The sequence below is a fragment of the Stegostoma tigrinum genome, chromosome 10 (assembly GCF_030684315.1).
Source record: "Stegostoma tigrinum isolate sSteTig4 chromosome 10, sSteTig4.hap1, whole genome shotgun sequence".
Lineage (NCBI taxonomy): Eukaryota > Metazoa > Chordata > Chondrichthyes > Orectolobiformes > Stegostomatidae > Stegostoma > Stegostoma tigrinum.
Genome location: NC_081363.1, coordinates 12,045,077 through 12,071,509, shown reverse-complemented (window position 1 = coordinate 12,071,509; position 26,433 = coordinate 12,045,077). Strand labels below are relative to the sequence as shown.

The 26,433-nt window shown below is 42.9% G+C and overlaps 1 protein-coding gene across 28 annotated transcripts in view; it reads left to right on the top strand.

The window, feature by feature from the left end:
• The window catches only part of nrxn3a (neurexin 3a), a 2,036,587-nt gene that overhangs the window by 632,018 nt on the left and 1,378,136 nt on the right, over nt 1-26,433 (top strand). For all 28 annotated transcript variants that reach the window (XR_007248249.2, XR_009446221.1, XR_009446220.1 and 25 more), the window contains 2 exons: nt 4,523-4,961; nt 8,268-8,651. Coding sequence is in view for 24 of the 28 variants with exons in the window: in XM_059649000.1 (XP_059504983.1) it covers nt 4,523-4,961; nt 8,268-8,651 (823 nt within the window). In the remaining 4 variants the exon portion in view is untranslated. The remainder of the gene's footprint in view (nt 1-4,522; nt 4,962-8,267; nt 8,652-26,433) is intronic.

The window sequence follows — 26,433 nt, the reverse complement described above, 5'->3', positions numbered from 1 at the left end:
AAGAGGAACAGCTGTTTTCTATCCATCCTGCCCATGGTTCTGATCCACCTCCATCAAGCCCCTACCCCCTCTGCTTGATCTGCTCCAAGGAAAACATTCCGAGCTTTTCCAGCCTCCTTTCGTCATTGAAATTATGAATCGCAGAAGACTAGTGTCCAAGTTCAATGGGTAATGGGGAAGGCAAATGGAATGTTGACCTTTAATTCAATGCCAGTGGAATATAAAAGTAGGGATGATTTGCAAAAAGGCATTTGTCAGACCACAATTGAAATACTGTGAACAGCTTAGGGCCCTTTATCTAAAGAAGGTTTTGGGTCACTGGAGGCAGTCCAGAGAAGGTTCACTTGGCTGGTGGGTTGGCTCTGTACTCATTGGAGTTTGAAAGAATGAGAGGTGACCTGTTTTGAAACATTGCTGCATCGCCAGGAGCTTCAGGCTGCAAAGTGGTTCATAATGGCTTCTGGCCCCTGATTGGCCAGTAACTTTAGGCAGGGGGTGGATTTTGTAGGACGTTGCATGCAGATAAGCCCAAAAAGTGATCACTCACATGCTTGATAGGCACAAGATTCTGTTGGCATTCACGCTTATGGTGTTTATGAGAGTTACGGTGCCTGTTCCAAAAAATATTGGAAAATCCCAGCCTCATCGTGTTAGGTTGTGCAACAGCGGGAGTTTGGAGGTGTAGGATTTATCACTGACATCGAGATGGTCGCTTAGTAGTTAGCACTGCTACTTCATGGTGCCAGGTACCCAAGTTTGATTCTAGCCTTTGGTGACTGGCAAATAGTAAGGACTGAAGATGGTGGAAGTTGGAGGTGATAAAATGTGGATCTGGAGAAGCATAGCAGGTCAGACAGCATCAGAGGAGCAGGAAAGTCAACATTTCAGGTCTGGACCCCTCATCAGGACTGGGAAGGGGAAAGGAAGCTCAGAAATATATCGTAGGAGGAAGTGGGTGGGGGAAGGCAGTGGGATGGTGATAGGTGATGCAGGTAGGGGATTGTCAAGATTGATCAGTGGGAAAGGTGGGGCAAATAGGTGTGAAGGAAGATGGACAGGTTGTGTCAGGTCAAGGAGGCGGAGGTGAGAGGGAGGGCTAGACATGGGATGAGGCCGGGATGGGGAGATTTTGAAGCTGGTGAACGCGATGTTGAGGCCATTGAGCTGTAAGCTCCTGAGGGGGAATATAAGGAGTTGTTCCTTAGTTTACGTATGGCCTCATTTTGACAGTGGAGGAGGCCCAGGATGGACATATCACAGTGGGAGAGGCAGTTCTCTGAATGGAATTTGCATGTTTCCCTTGTATCTGTATAGGTTTCCTCTGGTGCTCCCATTTCCTCCCACAGACTAATGATGTGCAGGTTAAGAAGATTGGCCATGCTAAATGTAGGGGTACGCGTATAGGCTAGGATGCTCTTTAGAGGCTCAGTGCAGACCAGATGAATTGAATGCCCTCAATCTGCACTGTAGGGATTCTATGATTCCACAAGAGTTTCCCACATGAGTCAGCAGTGTCTGTGAGGATTGGTGTTGGCACTGCTTTCAGTAACTAGTGAAGAAGTAGATTTGATGTTTGTTTGATTTATTTTAAGTTTAAGAGCTAGGGGGTGAATTTTGTTCTCATTGTTCAGCCTGAGGACTGACAGTGATTAAATGTGCAATTCCAAATTCCAGTATAAACAAAGTTGCCTTATTAATCAGTGATTCCAGTTTTGGAATGTTGACTGCACAGGGAGGAGATGGACTTGTCCATGCACTGCAGATTTAGCATTGCCTAAGGCTGCAGAACTGACAAATTGAACAAAACCAGAAAAAATCAAGGACACCATAAACAGCAGAGCCCCATATGTCTTTGTTCACTTCACCACAGAATACAATGATGGCATCTCTAACATTGCATCAATATTTCATCCAGTGCTTGCACATTGTTGGCATGCAAACCCCATGAGTTTGCATTATCAGAATACAGTATGTTTCGCATTCAGTCACATTTGCCCTCCTTTAACTTAGGAAATTTAAGTACTTCTGTAATTTATTACCCTGAGCTCATGTAATAACATTTCAGATGAAAGTATGGCATCCTGTTCAAGATAAAGAAATTTGAAATTTGATTTGACTTTTATATAAACTTTATGGATATGAGTTTCACAGTGTCGACCCCATTTGGTTAGCAGTCTTAGGTGAGATTGTCATGAAGTCACCAGAATTTAAAAAAAATAACGTCCAGGACTCTATGGTCTCGGGAGAAAAATTATGATGCCATGAAAAATAGTTTTTTAAAACAACAATTTTTTTTTTAACACCTTTGTTCATGACTTGTACTTATCAAAATGTTGGACATTGGAAGGAAATAAAAAGAGGTCTGTTGGATTGTTAATGAAGAGACTAGTTGTTTTCTGCTTATGCCAGGTAGACAATCTATGTTAGCTCAGTTGGCTGGATGTCAGCAACATTGTTTCGGTTCCAACACCAGGTTAAATTATCATGAAGGACTCTCCCGCTCAACTTCTCCCTTTGCCTGAGGTGTGGTGACCCTCAAGTTAACCATGGGTTGTCTCTTGCTAATGAGAGAGCAACTCAATCATCCAATAGGCTTCACTCTGCTGTGTGGAGAATCATGTTGGGTGACAGGTCATGAGGTCATGGTGACTGGAGATAAGATGGACCTTTCAAAAGTTGGCACACCCTATTGATGGAAATGATACATATTGTGATTGTTAAATGGGAGAGTGTCTATAGCTAAAATGGCAAATGTTGGTCATCCAAAACAGGGCCAGAAATGCAACAGGCCAATTAGCATTTGTGGAGTGAAGGAAAATAATTGGTGCCAGAAATGGAAAGTTAGTGGAGTTTAATTGGAGACAGAACATAGTGCAACATAGTAAAAGCAAGCACATGCATGCATACACAGGACATTCAGGTAAAGTTAGGAAAGGTACATTGAACATGTGGTTGGCGATGCAGCTGTAGGATGAGGCTCATAAGCCACGCGTGGACTGATGGAACCATCGACATAGAATTTCCTAAGTGGACAATCATAATCATTGGTGAGTGATTGAGGATGACAACAGATAATGTTGATTTGTAAACTGCTGTCAGGAAGAAATAAAAGGTGGTTCAGTATCTGAGGTGATTTGAGATGGAACAATGGGAGTTGTCTCAGATACTCAGCAACAGTGCAATTTAAGATGTGACTGCAGTCTGATGAAAGATGTTTTTAGCACAATTGATTGGGCTTGTACTCACTGGAATTTAGAAGAATGATGGGGGGATCTCATTGAAACATGTAAATTCTGATGGGACTGGACAGGTTAGATAGAACAGAGAACAATACAACACAGTACAGGCCCTTCGGCCCACAATGTTGTGCTGATCATACTAAGATCAAACTACCCTGCATATCCTACATCATACTATCATCCATGTGCATATCCAAGTGTTGCTTAAATGTCTCTAATGTATCTGACTAATGTCGATGCGGGAAGAATATTCCTGATGTTGAGGATGTCCAGAAATAGGAGTCACAGTCTAAGAATAAGGAGTAAGCCATTCAGGACTGAGATGAGAAAGCATTTCTTCACTCAGTAAGTTGTGAACCTGTGGAATTCTCTACCACAGAAAGTTGTTGGGACCGAATCGTTAGATATATTAAAAATGGAGCTGGACATGGCTAAAGGGGTCAAAGGATATCGAGAGAAAGCAGGAGTGGGATGCTGAAACTGCATGACCAACGATGATGATATTGAATGGTGGTGCCTGCTCGAAGGGCCGAATGACCTACTCCAGCACCTATTTTTTACGTTTCTGTGTTTTCCAGAATCTCGTGTTGATTCCCAAATTTCAAGTTCCAGTTAGTAGGCTAGAAGAAGCTGTGGTGCTTCTGCTTGCACAGAGAGGGCTGAAGGTATTTGAATTTAAAATTAAGAGAGGTTTAGATGGACCAAGTAAAGGGAAAGTCTGGTGACTGAAGGATAGACTTGCCAAACAAACAGAAGGCAAGGCGAGAGCAATGGTTGGACAGGAAGTGGTATGCACGACCTGATGTGACGACAGGTACACTTTCGGAAGTAGGCGAGCTAGATAAAGTTGAAAAAGTGGAAAAGATACAGAAATATGGGGAAGAGGAGCATCTTAGTGGAAGTAACTTTGAAACAACTGAAGTAAACAGATAAACTGGAAGTACTACTCAAAGGGTCTAATTATATGGTTTCTGAAATATTCAGCATTGCAGATTTTTTTTCCCTTAAACAAATAATGTGAAGCATCAACCAGCCAACTTGAGCAGGACTTCAATGTTAGGAATGGATTAATATCTGACTACAGATTGCATCTTTGGACGCTGCCTGTTTATTTTTGTTTTAACTCAGAATAATTGGCCTTGTACTGACAACAGCCTCCAGTGAAGAAACATTGCCACCTCATTCCTCACCTACCTGCTGACTTGCAGAAGTAATAAAACATTTACGCCTGCTACCAACTATGCCTGACCTTGTCTTGTTTTGTCTGTTTTTGTGATCAATAGGTTGTTTATAAAAACAACGACATCAGACTGGAGCTCTCACGCCTGGCGAGGATTAAGGATCCCAAGATGAAGATCCACGGCGACGTTGTGTTTACATGTGAGAACGTTGCCACCCTTGACCCCATCTCATTCGAGACACCGGAGGCCTACATCAGCTTGCCAAAGTGGAACACCAAGAAGATGGGCTCAATTTCCTTTGATTTCCGCACGTCTGAGCCCAGCGGCCTCATTCTGTTCACCCATGGAAAGCCACAGGAGAGGAAAGACTTGCGGAGCCTGAAGAAAACCAAAGTGGACTTCTTCGCTGTTGAGCTCTTGGATGGGAATCTGTTCTTGCTCCTAGATATGGGCTCCGGTGCGATCAAAATCAAATCTACAACCAGGAAAGTGAACGATGGAGAATGGTATCACGTGGATATACAACGGGATGGTAGATCAGGTGAGGCTCAAAAAAAAAGAAATACAATGGGTTTTAAATTGTTTTTTTTTCCATTCGTATGTATTCCATTCGTATGTCCACGTATATTGCCCATCCCTAATTACTCAGAGGGCAGTTGAGAGCCCACCACATTGCTGTGGGTCTGCAGTCATATGTAGGCCAGACCAGGTAAGAATCGCAATTTCCTTCTCTAAAGTGAATCAGATGGGATTTTCCAACAATCTACAATGGATTCAAAATTGGGCAGCATTGTAGGCGGTGTTGATGACGGCATAAAATTACAACAGGATATTGGTAGATTAGGTGATAATGGGAACTGCAGATGCTGGAGAATCCAAGATAATAAAGTGTGAAGCTGGATGAACACAGCAGGCCAAGCAGCTGCTTGGCCTGCTGTGTTCATCCAGCTTCACACTTTATTATCGGTAGATTAGGTGACTGGGCAAAGATGTGGCAGATGGATTTTAATGCAACCAAGAAAGAATAGATCAGGGTATATTTTAGAAGGCAAGAGTGACAGTAATTTGCATTGACGGGGGAAGTAAACTGTTCTTAGACATTGTTTTGCAGCATAACAGGATAAGACATGAACAGGTACTTCAGAATTAATTATTATTTCAGAATTACAAGTTCATTTTCTGAGAAATAATTATTTTTCTCCATAATGATAGAAGAAAGGTCATGTAAATGAAGCAGTTTATAGTTAAAACATTTGAGTGTAAGGCATGTTGACGGCATGTGGAATAATATGTAGTAAACTGTTATGTAGGGAGAAACACAAAAGGATCGTAAAAGGATCCCGAACAAGAGAATGCAGGTATAAGACCATTTCAACAGGAGCAAATGTAACATGAGCAGAAAACTTCTCACATGCAAGTGGTTAAGGTCAGGAATATGTGCTTGCAAGAGTGGTGGAGGTAACTTGCTATTGAGGTTTTTAAGAGAGCACTGGATTATTATCTAAATCAAGGGAATGAGCAAGCGTAGGGGAGAAAGGCAGAACAATGGCATTGAGTCTTAATCCCATTCAGCTGAGTAGCCTCCTTTCATAGAACATAGAACAGTACAGAAGAGGAACATACCTTTCGGCCCACCATGATGCTTATCTGAGCTGGGCAGCACGATGGCTCAGTGGTTAGCACTGCAGCCTCACAGCGCCAGGGACCCGGGTTCAATTCCAGCCTCAGGCGACTATCTGTGTGGAGTTTGCACGTCCTCCCCATGTCTGCATGGGTTTCCTCCGGGTGCTCCGGTTTCCTCCCACAGTCCAAAGATGTGCATGCTAGGTGGATTGGCCGTGCTAAATTACCCATAGTGCTCAGGGGTGAATGGGTTACAGGGGGATGGGTCTGGGTCGGATTCTTCAAGGGGCGGTGTGGACTCGTTGGGCCAAAGGGCCTGTTTCCACATTGTAGGGAATCTAATCTAATCTATTCCCATCTACCTGAATGTGGTCTAAACCGCTCTATTCTCTGCCTGTTCATGTGTCTGTCTGAATGCTTCTTAACTGTTGCTTTCCTATCTGCTTCTACCACCTTCCCTGGCAGCATGTTCAAGACATCTACCACCCTTTGTGTAAAAAAAAAACTTTCCCCACGCATTTCCTTTAAACTTTTCCCCTTTACCTTATATCTACGTTGCCTAGTATTTGACATTTTTACTGGGGGAAACAGACTCAAACCACCCACCCACTCTGTGCCCCATCTAATGTTCCCTCTAAGCTGCGTGGCTTTGTGCTCAGAGCTCTGCACATGCTGTGCATGGACCTCAGAGATCCACACAATACCAGGAAATGTTTGCAAGAATGTCGTTTCCGTCTGTGAAGTATCAATCCTACGTAGACAATAAATGATGTTTCTTCCCCTTCTGCCATTAGCTACTTCAGTTTTCTTGACAGAAGGTGTCAGCTTCTTTCTGTAAAATAGCCTCTGGAACTTTGGATTTTTCTTCAGTGAGGGCGTATACCTGCATAAAGTTGGCATTGGGTACCTGGAGGTTACCTGTAAGGAAGCATTCCTTCACACCGACAGTAACGGAAATATGGAATTTTCTTCTCTGGAATCTGTTCGGGCTGGTGGTCATTTGAAAACTATATCTTTGTTAGGCAGAACTGTTAAAGGGACCAATGCAGTAGGGTTATGATACAGATCAGCCATGATCTAATTAGATAATGAAGGAGCTGAGTGGCCTCCTCCTGTACCTCGCTTCCTATATCTGGCTCAACTGGTTATTTGTCATGTTCAATGTCAAGAGTCAGCAAGCTATTTGACTCATAGCGTCCTGAACAAAATCAATTCCTCAACTAGCATTAAATAAAAATAGAAGTAGACCATTTAGCCCTTAAAACCTTCTCCATCATTGAATATGATAATATCTGATCATTTAACTCAAAACCGTGTTCTCATTTGCTCCCATACCCTTTGGTCTCTTCAACCGTAAGAACTGTACCTAACTACTTGAAAACAGTCAATGCTTTGGCCACAACCACTTCTGTGCCAGAGAATCCCACAGGCTCACCACGCTCTGGGGAAGAAATGTCTCCTTATCTCAGTCCTATATGGCCCTCTCCATATCCTTAGACTATGACCCCTGGTTCTATGACTCCTGAGTTTCCCCTGTCCAGTCCTGTTTGAATTTTGTAGGTGCCTATGAGAACCTTCCTCATTCTTCTAACTTCCAGTGACTATCATCCTAACCAATCTCTTCGTATGTGTGTCAGTACTGAGACAGTTTATCTCCTTCCTCTTTTTCGGGGCCTTGCTATTTGCAATTTGGCAACATGATGTCATTACATAAATTTATGTTCCTCGCCTCACTTTCTGCTGTCCTGTTTATGGCTTTCCAGGTATCAAGGATCACATTCTTCCCTTCTGTGTCCTGATGTGACTGTTGCTGACACATCCAACGTTTATGGCCCATCCTGATTTCCCTTGAGAAGGTGGTGATGAGCTGTGTTATTGAACCACTGCAGTCCATGTAGTGTACATACACGCTGTTAGGAAGGTCTTCCAGAACATTAACCCTGTGAAGGACCGGCGACATTTTTCCAAGTTGAGGTGGTGTGAGACTTGGATGGGAGCTTGCAAGTGGTAATATTCCCATTTGTCCTTCCAGCTGGTAGAGATCATACTGTACTGTTAAGGAGCTATTCACTGCATTAACACACTGAGTTACTGGAGGAAGACAAGGCAAACATTTTGGTGACATTGAATCGGAAACTTTTAAGCTCTTCACATAATTCACGCATAAAATAAATCAGTAGAAGTTGGACCAACATTTGCAAAACTATCTAACTTTCTCTTGCAGGCACCATATCAGTGAATAGTCGACGCACCCCATTCACAGCAAGTGGAGACAGTGAGATTCTTGACTTGGAGGGGGATATGTACCTTGGAGGCTTACCAGACAACAGAATGGGCTCCATCTTGCCCACAGAGCTGTGGACAGCCATGCTCAATTATGGCTATGTTGGCTGCATCAGGGACTTGTTCATTGATGGGAGGAGCAAGGATATCCGACAGTTGGCTGAGGACCAGAACGCGGCCGGGGTCAAGCCATCTTGCTTACGTGTCAGCACGAAGCAATGTGACAGCAACCCTTGCAAGAACAATGCAGTGTGCAGGGAAGGTTGGAATCGGTTCATCTGTGACTGCACAGGCATGGGCTACTGGGGGAGAACGTGCGAAAGAGGTACGTGTGGCTTACTTTCTTCATGAGGCCAGTAGAATAGCATTCAACACTTTGGGTGAACCTTAAGTTTTGCACACATTGTAGCTGCCCCAAGAATGAACTTTAATAATTAAATATTGCGCATTACAGTATGAGCAAGAGTCTGAATTTATGATGAGATTTATTTTGCATGAAAGAAGAGGATACTATGATTTTGATCATGTATTCTCATTGTTTTACTCTTTTCATACGATATGTACTGGAAGATGTACGAATTATAACAGTTAGTAGGGTTGACATGAAGTAATACTATGCATCAGTTACTGGATGATGTTCTGCATAATTTACACACAGCCAATACTAATTATGATCGAGTGGGCTAGATTGAATTACTTCCATGCACGTTATTTTACTGGTGAGTGGTTTTCAAATAATCAGGCGGATGTTCCAATTAGTGAAACTTGCAAAAACAGAATGAGGGATGTCAACTGAAATATTGGGAAAGACAGTAATGTAAATACACGGGAATCTAAATGTATGTTGGTGCTTGTGGATGTACAATCAGTCAATGCGGGCTTTAAATACTCACTGCTGAAAGATCTTTGTTCACCTTTGCAACTTCTGAAACAGTTGACCCTTCCCTGTCCTTCCCCATCCCTGGATTTTGAGACAGTTTCCTCGCTTGCCTTATGGTTTTATCAGTCTGCCTTCTTCAGGAAACGTTTTGTTTCATTTCTGTTTGCTGTGACAAAGAAAAGCACATCAGTTATTTACCTGAAGGATTTACAAGGTAGAAGCAGTGTGACTGATAGGATGTGAGTTTGATTTCCTGCTGTACTTGTTTCACAATCTCAGCTGCAAAGTGAAGTGGAGTCCAGCTTTCCCCCAATGAGAGCTCAGGGTGAATTTAATTGACTGAATCAGTTATTGTCACATGTATTCAATCAAGGTAAACTACAGTGAAAAATGTATACCATTGCCATTCTCATCAACTTCAAATAAAATGAAAGATAAAAGTAGAAAACTGAAAGAGAGTCCAACTTGTCCATCTCCACTGCTACAGTCCTGCTTTGGGCATCACCAGCCTACGCCATCCCACTGTCGGAGACACACTCTGGGCTTCACCAGCCTACACCATCCCACTGTCGGAGACACACTCTGGGCTTCACCAGCCCACGTCATCCCACTGTCGGAGGCACAACTGAGCTTCACCAGCCCACACCATCCCACTGTCAGAGACACACTCTGGGCTTCACCAGCCTACACCATCCCACTGTCGGAGGCACACTCTGGGCTTCACCAGCCCACACCATCCCACTGTCGGAGGCACAACTGAGCTTCACCAGCCCACACCATCCCACTGTCAGAGACACAACTGAGCTTCACCAGCCCACACCATCCCACTGTCAGAAACACAACTGAGCTTCACCAGCCCATGCCATCCCACTGTCAGAGGCACACTCTGGGCTTCACCAGTCCACGCCATCCCACTGTCAGACACACACTCTGGGCTTCACCAGCCCACGCCATCCCACTGTCAGAGGCACACTCTGGGCTTCACCAGCCCACGCCACCCCATGTCAGAGGCACACTCTGGGCTTCACCAGCCCACGCTATCCCACTGTCAGAGGCACACTTTAGGTGGGTGAAGAGGTTGGGTGCTAGGTGGATAGTAGAGTGCTAAATGGGTGAAGGAGTTGGGTGCTAGCTGGATGAAGAGTTACAGTGCTAGGTGGGGTGAAAGGTTGGGTGCTAGGTGGATAAACAGTATGGTGCTAAGTGGGTGAAGGGGTTGGGTGCTGGCTGGATAGACAGTGAGGTGCTAGGTGGGTGAAGAGGTTGGGTGCTAGGTGGATAGTCGAGTGCTAAGTGGGTGAAGGGGTTGGGTACTAGCTGGATAGACAGTGAGGTGCTAGGTGGGTGAAGAGGTTGGGTGCTAGGTGAAGTAGAGTGCTAAATGGGTGAAGGGGTTGGGTGCTAGCTGGATAGACAGTGAGGTACTAGGTGGGTGAAGAGTTTGAGTGCTAGGTGGATAAACAGTATGGTGCTAAGTGAGTGAATGGGTTGGGTGCTAGCTGTATAGACAGTAAGGTGCTAGGTGGGTGAAGAGGTTGGGTCCTAGGTGGATAGTAGAGTGTTAAGGTGGGTGAAGGGGTTGGGTGCTAGCTGGATGAAGAGTTAGGGTGCTAGGTGGGTGAAGGGGTTGGATGCTAGCTGGGTGAACAGTAGGTGGCTAGGTGAGTGAAGGGTTTGGGTGCTGGGTGGATGAACGGTAGGGTGCTAGATGGGTGAATGGGTTGGATGCGAGCTGGGTCAACAGTAGGTGGCTAGGTGGGCGAAGGGTTTGGGTGCTGGGTGGAGGAACGGTAGGGTGCTAGGTGGGTGAAGGGGTTGTGTGTCAAGTGGGTGGAGGGACTGGGGAGCCAGACAGGTACCAAGTGGGTTGGGAAGATGGTCATTGGTGAGCCAGAGAGTCAAGTCAGTTTATCATAGAGGTAGGGCAGGTTTTAAGTCATCTAATGTTTTTCCTGGGTAAACATAACTTCATCAGTCGGAATCCTCCACAATTTCCAACTAACTCAGAGTTGGGGACTCTTTTGGAGGCTACAATATCCAGTGCAATTCCCACTCTCCAGCCTACGCAGTTACAATGTCTACCCATTGGAAGGCCTGGTTCCTGTTAAAACTTCTCCCCATTAGATACTTTGTTAATACTGATTCAGACTGATTTCAGGAGATGACTAAGAACCTTGTGGAAGTTCACGGCACAAACAGAATACATTTGCCTAATGTAGTAATATATCATGTACTATTAGACGAAGTGACAGGTTCTAAATTCAATCATTCCTCCTTCTGACCCGCTGTGGTAATTACCACAGCATATTTAAATGCAGCATTTGGAAAGAAAACTGATACACAGCTTCTGGGAGCTTACCCTGTCGTTCTGTGCTGGACACTGTTAGGAAGTCGAAATTTCCTTTGTCTTTGTTTTAGACTGGTGATTGGTTTAATTGTACAGTATGGTCAGAAGCGATATTTTCCTAATCTGCTTGATCGGACGTGTTATAACACACCTCTGAAGCAGTTGGGACTTGAACCCAACCCTCCTGGTTCAGAGGCTGGACCACTATCACTGCACCACAAGAGCTGCCATAAGACGGGAAGACTTGATGCTTACTGATTTTGATCACCGGCTTTTGGGCAGGGAGGCTTTCATTGAGGGAGAAACGATGGGGACATTAACTGGCTCCACTTGTTAAAGGTACAGAAAAATAGTTTTTATGGAAGTGGTGGGAAAAAGCGTTAGAGATAGTAGGAGACCATCCAGCCTTTTGAACCTGTAACATATACTGCGTCTTAACTCCATCTACCCACCCTGGTTCCATGGCCTTTAATAACCCTTCCTGGTGAAAGCCAATCAATCTCAGGGCTTTCTTAAAGTTTTCAATTGACCCCCACCTCCCAGAACAATTTTGATTGGACGAAATCTCCAGTACTATTTATTTGTGAATCTTTCCTGAATGTGGAGCTGAGTCCACAAAAAGATCGGCCATGATCCTTATGGAATAGCGGCGCAGATTCGAGGGGCCAGATGGCCTCCTCCTGCTCCCATTTCTTATGTCCCTGTAATTTGAAGGTTATCCTTCACTCTGCTCTCTGTGTCCTGTATCGTCCTCACCAAAGCAAATGGATACTTTTGAAATACATGTATAGCAAGTGGGACTTGAATCCACACCTTTTGGCCCAGATGGATGGGCGCTACCACTCTGCCACAGGAGCCCTTGGATATTTTCAAATCAATGTGCCCCAAGATATTATCATGTAGTTCTGGAGCAAGTCGGATGGGAACCTAGATCTCCTAGCTCAGAGTTAAGAACACTACCACCGCACCATACAAACCCTTCAACTGCCAAAGGGAGGATTCTTCCCAAGATCTACCCTGTTAACTCCTTTAAAGGAACATAAATGCCTCAATTAGGCCACTCCCTAATTTTCTAACATGAGTGACTTTTATTGCAGATAATTTGATGCTTAAACCTTGAATAGAGTTTTGGGTGATTAACAAATTGTCATGAGGTGAGTTTGTCTTTCTTTGCAGCATTGTTTACCTATCATTGGTGGCAGGGGAGAGTAAAAAACATCATGACACTTCATTTAGCCTGATATGGTGAACAGCAACTGCTCTGATTAGAATGATAATGAATAGCAATTAGGCTGAAAAAAAAATCCACTGAAAGGAAATGTTTTCTCTGCTGAAGTCTGATTTGTCTTTAAGGACTGCAAATGAATAGAACTTTTATAATGTACTATAAAATTCCTTTTCCTGCTGTATTATCCCATTTAAAATACACAGGTCATGGCTTTAGTTAACATGCAAGAAGGATTTGATAGGAATTCATTAAGGGTTTAGATGACAGTAACAGCCCAATTCTTTGGCTTATATATTTCAAACTAATCCTTTTAAACTTTGAAGAGATTCAGTATGGACTATGGTAATTTTTGGTGCTAATGAACAGTCACGTTTTTACAGTCTGACATCATGTCTATGTGCTGTCGGCCTGCAAAGCTAATTTAGAGCCATAATTAGCACTGCGTTCTTCTTCAAATAAAACATGAAACATTAATTACAGAAATGCTGTCATGCAAAGGGGCTGAAAAATTAATCCAGACAAAGTCAAAGTTCAAGAGAAAAAGGACATTGGTTTCTTTTTGTGCAAGTTACGGCTCAAGAATGTTTAATGCAGACAGTTTTAAAGATCTGTCAGGACAGGAATGGACCATTCAGCCCCTTGAGACTACTGCACCGTTCAGTGAAATGATGGGTGATCAGCACCCTACCTCCAAATCCCTTGGCATTAATGCAATAACAACTGACAGTATACTGTCCTCAATCATGTCTAGTCTTGCTGGGGGACTGAGCAAGTGCCTAGTGAATAGTTTGATAATTGAGTTTAAACCCATGGGAACAACAGCTTGACTACCATGTATGCTATCTGAGGAGATCTGTCTTGGAAAGACAGTTAAGTTGCACTAATATCAGGGTTGTCATGGAGAGTGAATGAGATGCAACATCTTACTTCTGTTTTAATGATTGCCTTATTTTAAAATCTTTACAGGATTTGGTGTTTGGACTTGGGGGGTACATGTGCTATCGTGATTTTTTTTTGGTTGGCACTTATTACATATATGTTAAGAGTTATCTTACAATGGAAAGTTAAAAAGAGAGGCTGGAATCGCAACACCAAGTCACCTTTTAATTACATGTAGGGAGTCCTTGACACTGATCCAGCTCCCTCAGCTGTCAGAGTGAATAGTACCTCTGCTAGAGATAATAGGAACTGCCGGTGCTGGAGAATCTGAGATAACACGGTGTGGAGCTGGATGAACACAGCAGGCCAAGCAGCATCAGAAGAGCAGGAAAGCTTGACGCTTTGGGTCGGGGCCTTTCTTCAGAATTTAGAAGTTGGGTAATGGTAATCATTTAACCAATGTTGATTGTGTGCAAACTCGTCTGGTTCGTGATTGAGCTTTAAGGGAGGAAATCGACCCTTACCTGGTCTGGCCAACATGTGACAGGATGTGGTTGACTCTCGACTGCTCTCTGGGAATTTAGAAATGGACAATGAACCCTGGCCTAGCCATAGACACTTGCGCCCTCCGAAAGAATTTTGAAAAGGCATTTAGCACAGTGGAAAGTTTAGATATGAGGAGATATCAAGTAAAAATGAGACTGAAGAGTGACTTGGTGGGTAAACTTGCTGGATAAGACATTGAAGTAAGATAAAATAATCTGGAATTTGTAATCCATAGGACGATGGAAGCAGATTCAATGGTAGCTTTCGAACTGCATAAACACTTGAAAGGGCTAAAATTGCTGGGGTGCAGGATTAATTTGATAATACTTTGAAAGGGATGTGGGCACAGCCAGCCAATTGACCTCCTTCTATTTTGTTAAATCTTAAACTTAAAAGACAGAGTTTTACCGTGGTTCGGTGCGAGCATTAAAACCTTAAAAATGCATTTATTGGTTCAAAATTACCTCCAACTTTCCCATTTTCACCTGATTTTGGAAGGTCACCACGCCCCCCTACTCCCGCCAGCCCCCACCTGACTAATATGGCCCAAACGAGTGAGTTGTAACACTTAATATGTTACTAAGGCTGGAAACGTGCAGTCCAATGGTGTCTGTCAATGCTCTCAGTGCTTTTCGAGAGAGAAGTGGGCACTGTGGGGGATGCAGTGTTTTATCTTCCCCTTTAACTCCATCTTGATTTAGCCGTTTCCCTCTCTGCCCAATTCCTTCTCATTTTTGATGGCTTGCATTGCTCACAATGGGCTTTGCGTGCAAATTCACTGGCCACGTGAGTGATTACTGGTGGGAGAAAGGAAGAAAATGAGCCGCTGTTTGTCAGTGTTTCTCAAGTGTTGAAGAATCTGACAGCCCCACTGAGCCCATACTGAGTGGATTCAGGAGGTAGCTACACCACATCTGCTTGACAACCCTCCAGGATCGAATACAACTCATTAATACAAAATAACTGAGCACACCCTGCTCCCCTGCAGCAAACAGGGACTTCCTACACCTCCATAATGCCTCTGTAACAGCCTACAGCTCATCAAACGGCTCCTGTCTGATGAATATATGAGTGTGGAGCAGGAGTGGGCCATTCAGCCTTTCTAACCTACTCTACCATTCGATATGGCCAACAGATTGAATAGCCTATATAATAAAATGTGAGGCTGGATGAACACAGCAGGCCCAGCAGCATCTCAGGAGCACAAAAGCTGACGTTTCGGGCCTAGACCCAGCTCTCTGATGAAGGATCTAGGCCCGAAACGTCAGCTTTTGTGCTCCTGAGATGCTGCTGGGCCTGCTGTGTTCATCCAGCCTCACATTTCATTATCTTGGATTCTCCAGCATCTGCAGTTCCCATTATCACAGATTGAATAGCCTTCCTGCAACTGAGTCCTAATTCCTATGCTGGTATGTAGTCAATAGTAATATTAATTCCACATAATGCATTCACATCTTACATAGAAGAAAAGGATGATAGGGTGGAATTATCATTGACTCAACCCATTGGGAGTGGTCATTCTGAGTCATGGTTGATCTGATTGTCACTTTAAATCTATGTTACCACCTATTCTTGATGACCTTTTATGCCTACCCCTAATAACCTTTCACCCTTTGCTTAACAAGTATCTATCTAACTCGGCCACACAAATATTCAAGGACTCTGCTTGCAACGCCTTTTCAGAAAGAGATTCGTAAAGATTCACAAACTTCTGAGAGAATAAAATATTCACCTTGTCTCTATTTTAAATGAGTAACGCTTCATTTACAATCAGTGACCTCTAGTTGAATTCTCCTAGATGAGCAAGCATCCTCTCTGAATCATTAATTGACAATTAATTGCTCCTTGCAAACAATGATCAAAGCCCCTTCTTCCCAGATGGACTCAATAATCAGTCAGGCTGGCGGCCTATTGGATGTGGAAATGATCAAGAGCACCATCAGGCTGCAGTGGAACTCCACAGTGAACTACGAATTGTCCACAACTTTTGGAATGACACACTCCCAATGAGTTAGGTCAGTGAAAATTCTATCACATCAGTGTGACATGGAATGTCAGCTTATTAAGAATTAAGTTGGTGTCGGGTGGCAAGGTAGGCCAGTGATTAGCACTGCAGCCTCACAGCGCCAGGGACCCGGGTTTGATTCCAGCCTTGGGCGACTGTCTGTGTGGAGTTTGCACATTCTCCCCGTGTCTGCGTGAGTTTCCTCCAGGTGCTCCGATTTCCTCCCACAGCCCAAAGATGTGTAGGTTAGGTGGATTGGCCATGCTAAGTTGCCTGTAGTGTTCAGGGATGTGTAGGTTAGGTGGATTGGCCATGCTAAGTTGCCTGTAGTGTTCAGGGATGTGTAGGTTAGGTGGATTGGCCATGCTAAGTTGCCTGTAGTGTACAGGGATGTGTAGGTTAGGTGGGTTCGACATGGGAAGTGCAGGGGTAGAGGCATAGGTTTAGGCAGGATGTCTTTGGAGGATTGGTATGGACCCGTTGGACCAAATGGCCTGTTTCCACATTGTAGGGACTCTATGACTCTATAGCTAACATATGAGTTTGGAGTAGGAGTACACTGTCTGGCTGTTTAAGCCTGGTCTTCCAATCAATAAGATCATGTTTATTTTCATTGTGACCTCAAGAACACTTTCCCGACTGACCCTGATATCCTTTGACTTCCTTCTTATACAGTGAGACACTCTGTACTGAAAATGTGAATAGGTACCGTCATGAATCAAGAAAATTGCGGCATTCTTGCGTTTGTTGATTGGTCCTTTCTTCCAGTGATCCTGATCTGTCTGTAGGAGAACCATCTGAAATGCGTTCCTAACAATTGGCCAGATGACAAATCTGGCATTTTTAGATGGGATGCTGCAGTTGTTTCAATAGCAGGGCTCTCCTCTGTCACTTCAGCGTGGCATTGGAGTACGGGAATCTCGGAGGTTGCATTAATATTCCATGATTAAAGGTGATCTGTGCTGACGCTTCACCAAAACCTCTGAGGGATTTTTGAGGAACCACTGTTCCCACTGCAGGAAAGTCATTGACCAGAAGGCACAGCATCAGAGATCATTTGCAAGGGAACTGGGGATGAAAATGAGGGGAGAGATTTGTTGACGCAACAAGATGTCACAATCTTGAGTGTGCTGTCCGTAAACTAGGACAGTGAACGTGGGGCATTAGCAACTTCCGATGGACAAATGGAATAAGTATACAAAACAAAATGGGTGAATGATTGAGAACAAGGAAATATTGCAGGGACCCAGGTTGAGATCATGAGAGTGGTTCAAACTGGAAAGTTCCTTTGAAGACATTTCAAAACATGGTGTACCACCTCCTGTAATTCTATGAAGGGAACACTTGATCACAGAACAAGTGTAGGCCACTCGGCCCTTCGAGCCTACTCCATCAGTCAGTACAATTATAGCTGATCTTTAACCTCAACTCTACATTCCTATATATATTGATTATCTATTGCATCCTTGCAAATCAACCTCTACCCCCACCTTAAAATAATTTTAAGATTTTACATCCATGCATTTTGAGGAAGTGAATTCACAATCCCTCGAGAAAATAGATGTTCCATTATCTCTGCTTTAAATGATGAACATTTCAATTTAAACTTAGTTCGAGATTTTCTCACGAGAGAAAACATTCTTTCAACATTCGCCCATTCAATGTGATCCTGAATTGTAAACTCACAGCTGGTTGTTATACTGTTGTGCTGTGACTACCCTTCCTGTTAAGCATAGATTGTTAACCAGAGGATGAATATGGCACAACCTAAAGAAGTAGCAGAATTAAATAACAGTGATGCATAAAAAATAAGAGGTCATTGGCATGCTTTGACTCTGATAGCTCTTACAATGTTATGCAGAAAGGGAGCAATTCACATTGCCCATTGAAATCTTAAATGGTACATTTAATTAATTTTTAAAATAATTTTTTCTTTGCATTTGGCACTTAAAAATAATTAATTTTATTTTTCTTTCCCCATTGTTCTTACTCTACTTCTATCAAACATGGCTCTAATCTGTTTGATTTTCTCCTCTGTTATTACAACTTTATTCCCATTCCTTAAATCACAAATGTTTTTAGATAAACTATTGGTCCATTCATTTACCATTGATCTACACCTCTCCCTGCCCGCATTATCAGATCACACGATGAACCATTTGTGACACAATATTTTTTTTGCCCTGAACAGTCTGGGGAACTTGCTAACTTAAACTTTCGGTATGACAGGTCGGTACGGTATGACAGGTCGGCACAACATCGAGGGCCGAAGGGCCTGTACTGTGCTGTAATGTTCTATGTTCTATGTAAAGGAGGTGCATCCATATGAAACCTCACTCTGGGCCAGTTGAGAGAATGTTGACAACAGTGTAAGAGTATGCTGGAGACAACAGGTTATGTGACATATATTTGGTTCGTTGCGTTGGATGTGGACAGCTTACAACAAAACATTTAGCTACTTGAGAGCTACCATTGCTTACCTACTGATTAAGCTTCTGCAAGCACAGTTAGGCTGCTCTTAACACTAGCAGGCAGCTGACATTATCTGACAATTTAATGGAACACGTATCACTGCTCTACGATAAATGTGTTTCCTCAGAAACTGACATCGAATACTCAGAGGTGTTGTTTAATGGCAATAATGAATTAAGAATTGTGCGTTAATTAAATGGTAATTACAGCTTTTCAGATTTGTAGAAGCACTGGCACTCACTCTACATCTGTGCCACTCTGCAAATACATTCATTAACAATTGATGAATTTTTATTTTCTCTTGTTTGTTGGCTCAGTGTAATTTGTGTGCCATAGATTTCGCCTTTGGGTTAAACAAAGCTGACTGATAATGGAATTTACTTGGAGAATTAAGAATCTAAACAAAGATGAGAATGTTGAGGCATATGGATGGTAAATTTGGGGAGGGGGCTAATTATTAATTCAACTCGGAATTTAAAAGAGACTTGGTTCACATGTCGGTCTGTGTTAATGTGAGATAAACATACCTCCATCATAAATCTAATTTAGAATGTAAAGTGGGTCTTGTCAGTTTAATTTGTTAATTTAGTAACATTGTAAATTTGACATGAAGAAGATTAATAGTGATGAAATAATGCTGTTATATTTTAGATGCACAGTGGAGTTTACTCTCAGCAGGCTGCTTTTGAAGTGCTCAAAAAATTGATTAAGCTTATGTCAGACAAATGAGGGAGTAAATGAGGAGACAGACAGATTTTTAATTAGTAACAGATTGAAGTGTTATGGGAAGCAGGCAAGAAACTGGAGTTGAGGGCACGATGAGATCAGACATGATTGTATTGAGTGACATAACAGCCTCAAGGGGTCGAACTGCCTGCGCCCACTCCTAGTTATTACGTTCTACTGATGTGCTGCCCGGTAACATCCTCAGGAGTCACATGACACCAGGTTATAGTCCAACAGTTTTGTCTGCAATCACAAGCTTTCGGAACGCTCTTCCTTTGTCAGGTGACGTGATGAGGCCACATCCTGCTCGAACACACCCAGTTGTGGCTTGGAATTTTTGGCTGTACACAAATGTTTAGCCATGTTCTACAAGTGAGCACTGACAATTAAAACATCTTGGAACAATGACAACAAGGTGTAGAGCTGGATGAACACAGCAGGCCAAGCAGCATCAGAGGAGCTCCTCTGATGCTGCTTGGACTGCAGTGTTCATCCAGCTCTACACCTTGTTATCCCAGATTCTCCAGCATCTGCAGTTCCTACTATTTTTGGAACAATTATAGTCAAGTTATCTTGATTTTTTTTAAAAGTCATTCTCAAGATGTGAATTCTAGCCAGGCCAGCATTTATTACCCATCCCTAATTACCGAGAGGGCAATAAAGTCAGCCACGTTACTGTGGATCTGGAGCCAAATGTAAGCCAGACCAGGTAAGGATGGCAATTTCCTTTCTTAAAAGACATTAGTGAACCAGATAGGCTTTGCTGAAAATTGACATTCAGTGTTGAATTGCAGACTGTGAATTGAATTTAAATTCCACCATCTGCCATGGCAGAACTCAAACTGTGGTCCCCAGAATGCCACCTAGCTCTCTGGATTAATAGTCTAGTGATAGTACCATTAGACCATTGATTCCCCTGAAACATTAGTATTCTTTGCTTTTCCATATAAACATCATATATATTCTTCTGTTGCTTCAGTAATGCATAGGTTAAGACCGCTGTATGTAAATGCCGTATGAAATTTAAAATATTTATGAGAGAATTGCTGTATTTATCAGACCTTGTTCATGCTTACTAAGTGTCACCTGTAACCCAGTGGGTAGTGATCACGCTTCTGAGTCAGATGTTTGTAAGTTTGAGTCTCACTCAAGATATTTTGCATTGGGGTGAATGTGAAGAGAAAAATAGGTATGGCAAAGATCAAACACAAGAATAAGATGATAGTTATCATTAAAGTTACCCAAAATATCTTACACTGACATTAAAATAATAAATGTCTTTAAAGATAATAGTGTATTGGTAGCATCCCTCGATTAATAGTGCAGAGACCTGCACAATGGCAGATATTAATAGTGAAAAAAAACTATCTGATTCATAAATATCCTTCAGAGAAGGAAACTACCATCCTTACCTAGTCTGGCAAAAATGTGACTCCAGGTATAGAGCAATGAAGTTGACTCTGTGTCCCTTAATCTGCTGTCTGAAACGGACAGGCAAGGTACTTTGTTTAAGAGCAGTTAAGGAAGGGCCTGAAATGAGGTTGTTGACTTGCTGGCTTGTCTTCGTTTAGACATTTCCTCACCGTGCTAGGTGACATCATCATGGAGCCTCCAATGAAGCCATGTTATTCTAGTCCACATGGAATTTATACCATTTGGTATGACAAACTCTCCTTAATATCGGTACACTCAAACAATGAAGGCCACTGGTATAACTGTGACAAGGTAATCATAGTAGCCCAAGGCAAATATAGACACACCCAGGAATTCCAACAGGCATAATTCTCCATCTATAATGTAATCAACAAACACATAGAATTGGACCCAATATACAAACCAATACAGATCAAAACTGGAAATGACACTACTCACCATAATGGACCAAATAATATAAATTCCAAGCGGAGTAGAATAACATTCATTCATCAGAGGCTCCACTGATGATATCACCTAGCATGGTGATGAAACATCTGAACGAGAACAAGCCAGCTTAGCGAGCAAGTCAACAACTTCACCCACAACCCAAGCTGCTGTTCTTTGCCAATACTTTGAAGAGCCCCAAATGCTGGCCTTGCTAAGGATTCCCACATCCCGAAAAGGGATGAAAAGAATGAGGTATGGTGTGGCTTTTTAGGTACAAAGAAAGTGATATATGTTTGGAAGCACAGGAGAAGGCAAAAATAGCTATTGGTTTTAGTAAGGAACATAAGGGGACTAAATGTCTACCTCTAAATTGGTGGCGCAGTGGCTCAGGGGTTAGCACTGCTGCTTCACAGGGCCAGGGACCCGGGTTCAATTCTACCCTTAGACAACTGTCTGTGTGGAGTTTGCACATTCTCCCCATCTCCAAAGATGTGCAGTCCAGGTGGATTGGCCATGCTAAATTGCCCATAGTGGGCAGGGATGTGAAGGTGAGCCGTGGGGAATGCAAATTACAGGGATAGCGTGGCAAGGTGGGTCTGGATGGGATGCTACTTTGGGTCAGTGTGAACTCGATGGGCCAAATGGCCTTCTTTGGCATTGTGGGGATTCTATGAAATTTGCAGATCGCATAAATCTGGGCATGAGGATAAATGTGTGGAGGGTATAGAGATGCTTCAGTGTTACTTGGACACATCGAGTGAGTGGGCTGATAAAGTATAATATGGAAAAATATGAGGTTAGCTACCAAGGTAGCAAGAACAGGGTGGGTGATTTTTATCAGAATCATGGCAGATTGGAAAAAGGGGAGGTCCTACAAGACTTGATTGTCCCTGTACTAACTACTGAAAGTAAGCATTACAGGTGCAGCAGCTGACAAAGAACACAAATGGTGTGTTGGCCTTTGTAGTGAGACAATTTGAGTACTAAAGCAGTGAGTGGTTTATAAACTTCATTCAGGATGCTTCAAAAGTGTGTAATAACGTCTCTGAACAAGTTGAGCAGGGAACTATCTAAATTCTTATTCAGCAAGGGAGTCAAATGTTATTGGAGGTGCCTTGGAAGTGGAATTCAAAGCACAGGCAGAACAGGCATGACTCCAGACCCACAGCAATGTGTTTGACTCTGGGCAACAAATGCTGCCCTAGCAGGTGATGCCCTTATCCTGTGAATGAATAAAGAAAATAGAATCTTATTGAATGGTGGAACAGGCTCGAGGGGCTGAATAGACCACTTCTGTTCCTATTTTGACTATTACGATTTTGTCTGTGAGAGTTTGCAGTGTGCAGATTGGCTGCTATGTTTCCTGTTTTAGAGTAATGACTGCATTTTTAAAGATCTTTACTTACTTGTGGGCACCCTAAGATTAAATAATTACATATAGCTCTTTCCTTTTTTTTAGCCAATGGATAATTAGCACAATTTCAATATTTTTCTGAAGTCAGGAAGCTAAAATCTGGGATTACATGAGAGAGTACCTTGTTTCTTTCATAATCAGCCAGCCCTGCTGTGTAAAGAGATAACAAGGTGTAGAGCTGGATGAACACAGCAGGCCAAGCAGCATCAGAGGAGCAGGAAGGCTGCCGTTTCGGGCCTAGGCCCTTCATCAGAAATCACAGCCCTGCTGTGTACTTGACTGTTTGCAGGTGTACGAGAGCATCACTGATTTAACTTGGTTTGATTATTTCTCTTCAGCCCATAGGGAAAATAATTGGTTGCTGATGGATGGCTTAAACTCCATTTCATTTACTTCTCAGTGGAAATACCTGTGACGTATTGCTGCAATTAAATTAAATGCCCACACAGGAAATGTTTAACACCTTAATGGGGAATAAAGAGTCTCTGGTAAAATCAGAGGATAGCTGTTGTTTTCGCCAAGAAACATTGAATTTGGAATTTGCTAGGCACTTTCACACTGCAGTGCAGAGAGAAAAAAAAACACTTTGCTCTATGTCTGTAATACACAATGTTCCTTTGCGCTCTATTTTCTGTTTTCGTTGTGTTACTTTTCAGTAGATGTTGATTGCTGCAGCTACTTGGTTAGATCATTGCCATGTGGGAATACTCAGCACTGATTTCAGGGCAACAATGCGTACCTGCTTGATTTCGCAAAGTTAGCTGACTGAGTAATTTTGGAACAAAGATCGTGAACCACCTTCCGTGCACTTTAGAACAACAGGAAGGTGGTGAGAGGCCACCCGAATAATATCACAGAATTGTTGCGTTGTAGACGGAGACCATTCAGCCCATTGTGCTTGCACTGATTCTGTCAACCCATGTGAATCTCATACCTTTGTCCCCATATTCCTACACACCATTTCTATCCAAAAGATAATGCAATGATTGAACCAGCCTCCACCCCATTTCCAGGCAGTGCATTCCGTATCTTAACCTCTTGCTGAGTGGAAAAGAGTTTTCATCGCTTATGTTTCATTTGCAGATGGCTTTAAAACTATGCATTCCCATTCTTCATGGAATGCCTACAGTGCGGAAGCAGGCCATTGAGTCCTCAATGATCCTCCTAATAGCAACCCATCCCACATTTCCCATGGCCAATCCACCTCATCTGCACATTGTTGGACAGCAGGAGGAAGCTGGAGCATGCAGAGGAAACCCACATAGGCATGGGGAGAACGTGTAAACTCCACATGTCTTTGCCCAGGAGTGGGATTGAACCCAGGTACCTGGTGCTCTGAGGCAGCAGTGCTAACCACTGAGCCACCATGACAGGCCATTAATTTATCTTTCTTATGAGAGGGAACAGCTTCTCCTTACCTATTCTCCCCAATCTGCTCCAACAGGCCCACAGCTGAATTCATAGTATGAATGAGAAGCTGAGGAGCAGAAGGAAATGATGATGGGGGCAGTTCCTGGTCTGAAAAATGACTGGTACAAGATTATTCTAAGGTCCTACTCATCATAGTGGCTGCAAAAGCCAACTAAAGACCACTATTTTTGAAGCCCGAGGTGTGTGTGTAAGGGTTCGAGGGTAGTGCTGATGGTAAGATGTATTCCTAATACTGACCACTTTTCGGTCCTTTCCTGAAATCCCTTTATACTTCCTCCCTAAGCAGCACTCCTCTCAAACCCTTAAGCTACACTCCTTGGCCTTTGTAAATAGAGGTCATCAGTTCAAAAACAAAGGAGTTAGCTGAACGAGTCAAAGCTCTAAATAAAAATAGAAAGAATTGCAGATGATGTAAATTAGAGACAAAAGTAGAAATTCTGGATAAGCTCAGCAGGTCTGGCAGCATCTGTGGAGAGAAATCAGAGTTACCATGTTGGGTCAAGCCAAAATGTTAGCTGAGATTTCTGTTCACAGACGCTGCCAGACCTGCTGCGCTTAACCAGCAATTTCTACTTGTGTCTGTGTTCAGGCTGTAGTTAAGTCACAATTAGAGTATTGAGTGAAAGCTTGTTTGGTACACTTTACGAAGGCCCTTGAAAGGGTGCAGAGATTTATCAGAATAGTTCTAGAGTTTGCAGGCAGGAATAGGAAGTGAATAGTGGGGTTGGTTACAAGGCTAGTTTGGAGAAGTGAAGTTGTTCGCCTCTGGACAAAGGAGAGTGAGGGGAGATTTGTCAGACATTTACAAGATCATTGAATTTCACTCTACAGAAGGAGGCCATTCAGCCCATTGTGTCTGTATTGGATCTGAAAACAGCTACCCAGCTTGTCCCAGTCTCTAGCCCTACGGCAAGGGGAAGAGGGGTCACCAACTCCCCAGAAATATTCCAGTTTGAGTTCATTCGAGAATAAGCATCTTTGAAGAAGTCCTTCACAGAAAAACATACAGATGTAAAGGGAATACACAAGTTACAGAGTCTATTTCAGAAATTAAATAAATGATCATGCTCATGTGTGTGAATTCAGATGGACTTCAACACACTTTGAGATGGCTGTTACTTCAAGATTTATATGATCTGCATGAAATGTATGGGAACAAGACTCATTGTTTCAGACTGCTACTATTATCAGTAGATTTAAATACACTATTGGTTTTGTTCTGTTGGCTGTAGTTTCTAGGTAAATGACTCAATTAATCTTTTGATGTATTTATGTTCCTTTCTGCTAGAATGAGTAATAACTTGTCTGCCACTCACAATGTAGAATTTCAGAAGGTATGCATTGCTAACTTATAGACAATAGGTGCAGGAGTAGGCCATTCGGCCCTTTGAGCCAGCACCAGCATTCATTATGATCATGGTTGATCATCCACAATCAGTATCCAACCAGTAGTAACTTGCTGTTAATCTGATGCTAAAAACACTGAACATATCTATCAATCTTCATCCAAAACTACTCTCTTTCTGTTAATTCAGAGACAGCCAGTTCAGTGTGTCAACACTTACAGAATCATAAAATCACACAGCATAGAAGGTAGCTATTCAGCCCATCTTTGCTTGTGCTGATGCCTTGAAATGCTGTCCAGTTAGTTTAAATTTGAAACCAGGAAGGTTGACTCTGATCAGACAAAGCATTTCCCTGAGAAATGAACAAGCAAATGGCTGTCACCCAGTGGCTGTTGAGTTGAAACAGAAATGGTGTATGTTCATGTTCTTTCTGTCTGCAAGGAATAGTGCCTTTTATTATTTTAAGTTATTATTTTAGGTAGGCTCCTCTACACACAAATTCACCACACTGTGAATCCAGCACACAATTATAATTGGGATTTCAGCATAATTCTTCACTGTCTGGGGATTGTTTGGTATGTTTTGTCCAGTTGGCGAATTGCATCGAATGCTCCTGTTAAGTGTGAGGTCATCCATTTTGGTCGGAATAACAGCAAAATGGACTGTTTTAAAGGTAAAAAATTGCAGCATGCTCCTGTGCAGAGGGACTTGGGTGTCCTTGTGCATGAATCGCTAAAAGTAAGATTGCAGGGGCAGCAGGTAATTAAAAAGGCAAATGGAATTTTGTCTGCCATTGCTCGAGGGATGGAGTTTACAAACAGGGAGGCTATGCTGCAGCTGTATAGGGTCCTGGTGAGGCCACACCTGGAGTACTGTGTGCAGTTTTCGTCTCCTTGAGAAGAGATATGCTAGCACTGGGGGGGTGCAGAGGAGATTCACTTGATTGATTCCAGAGTTGAGAGGATTGGAT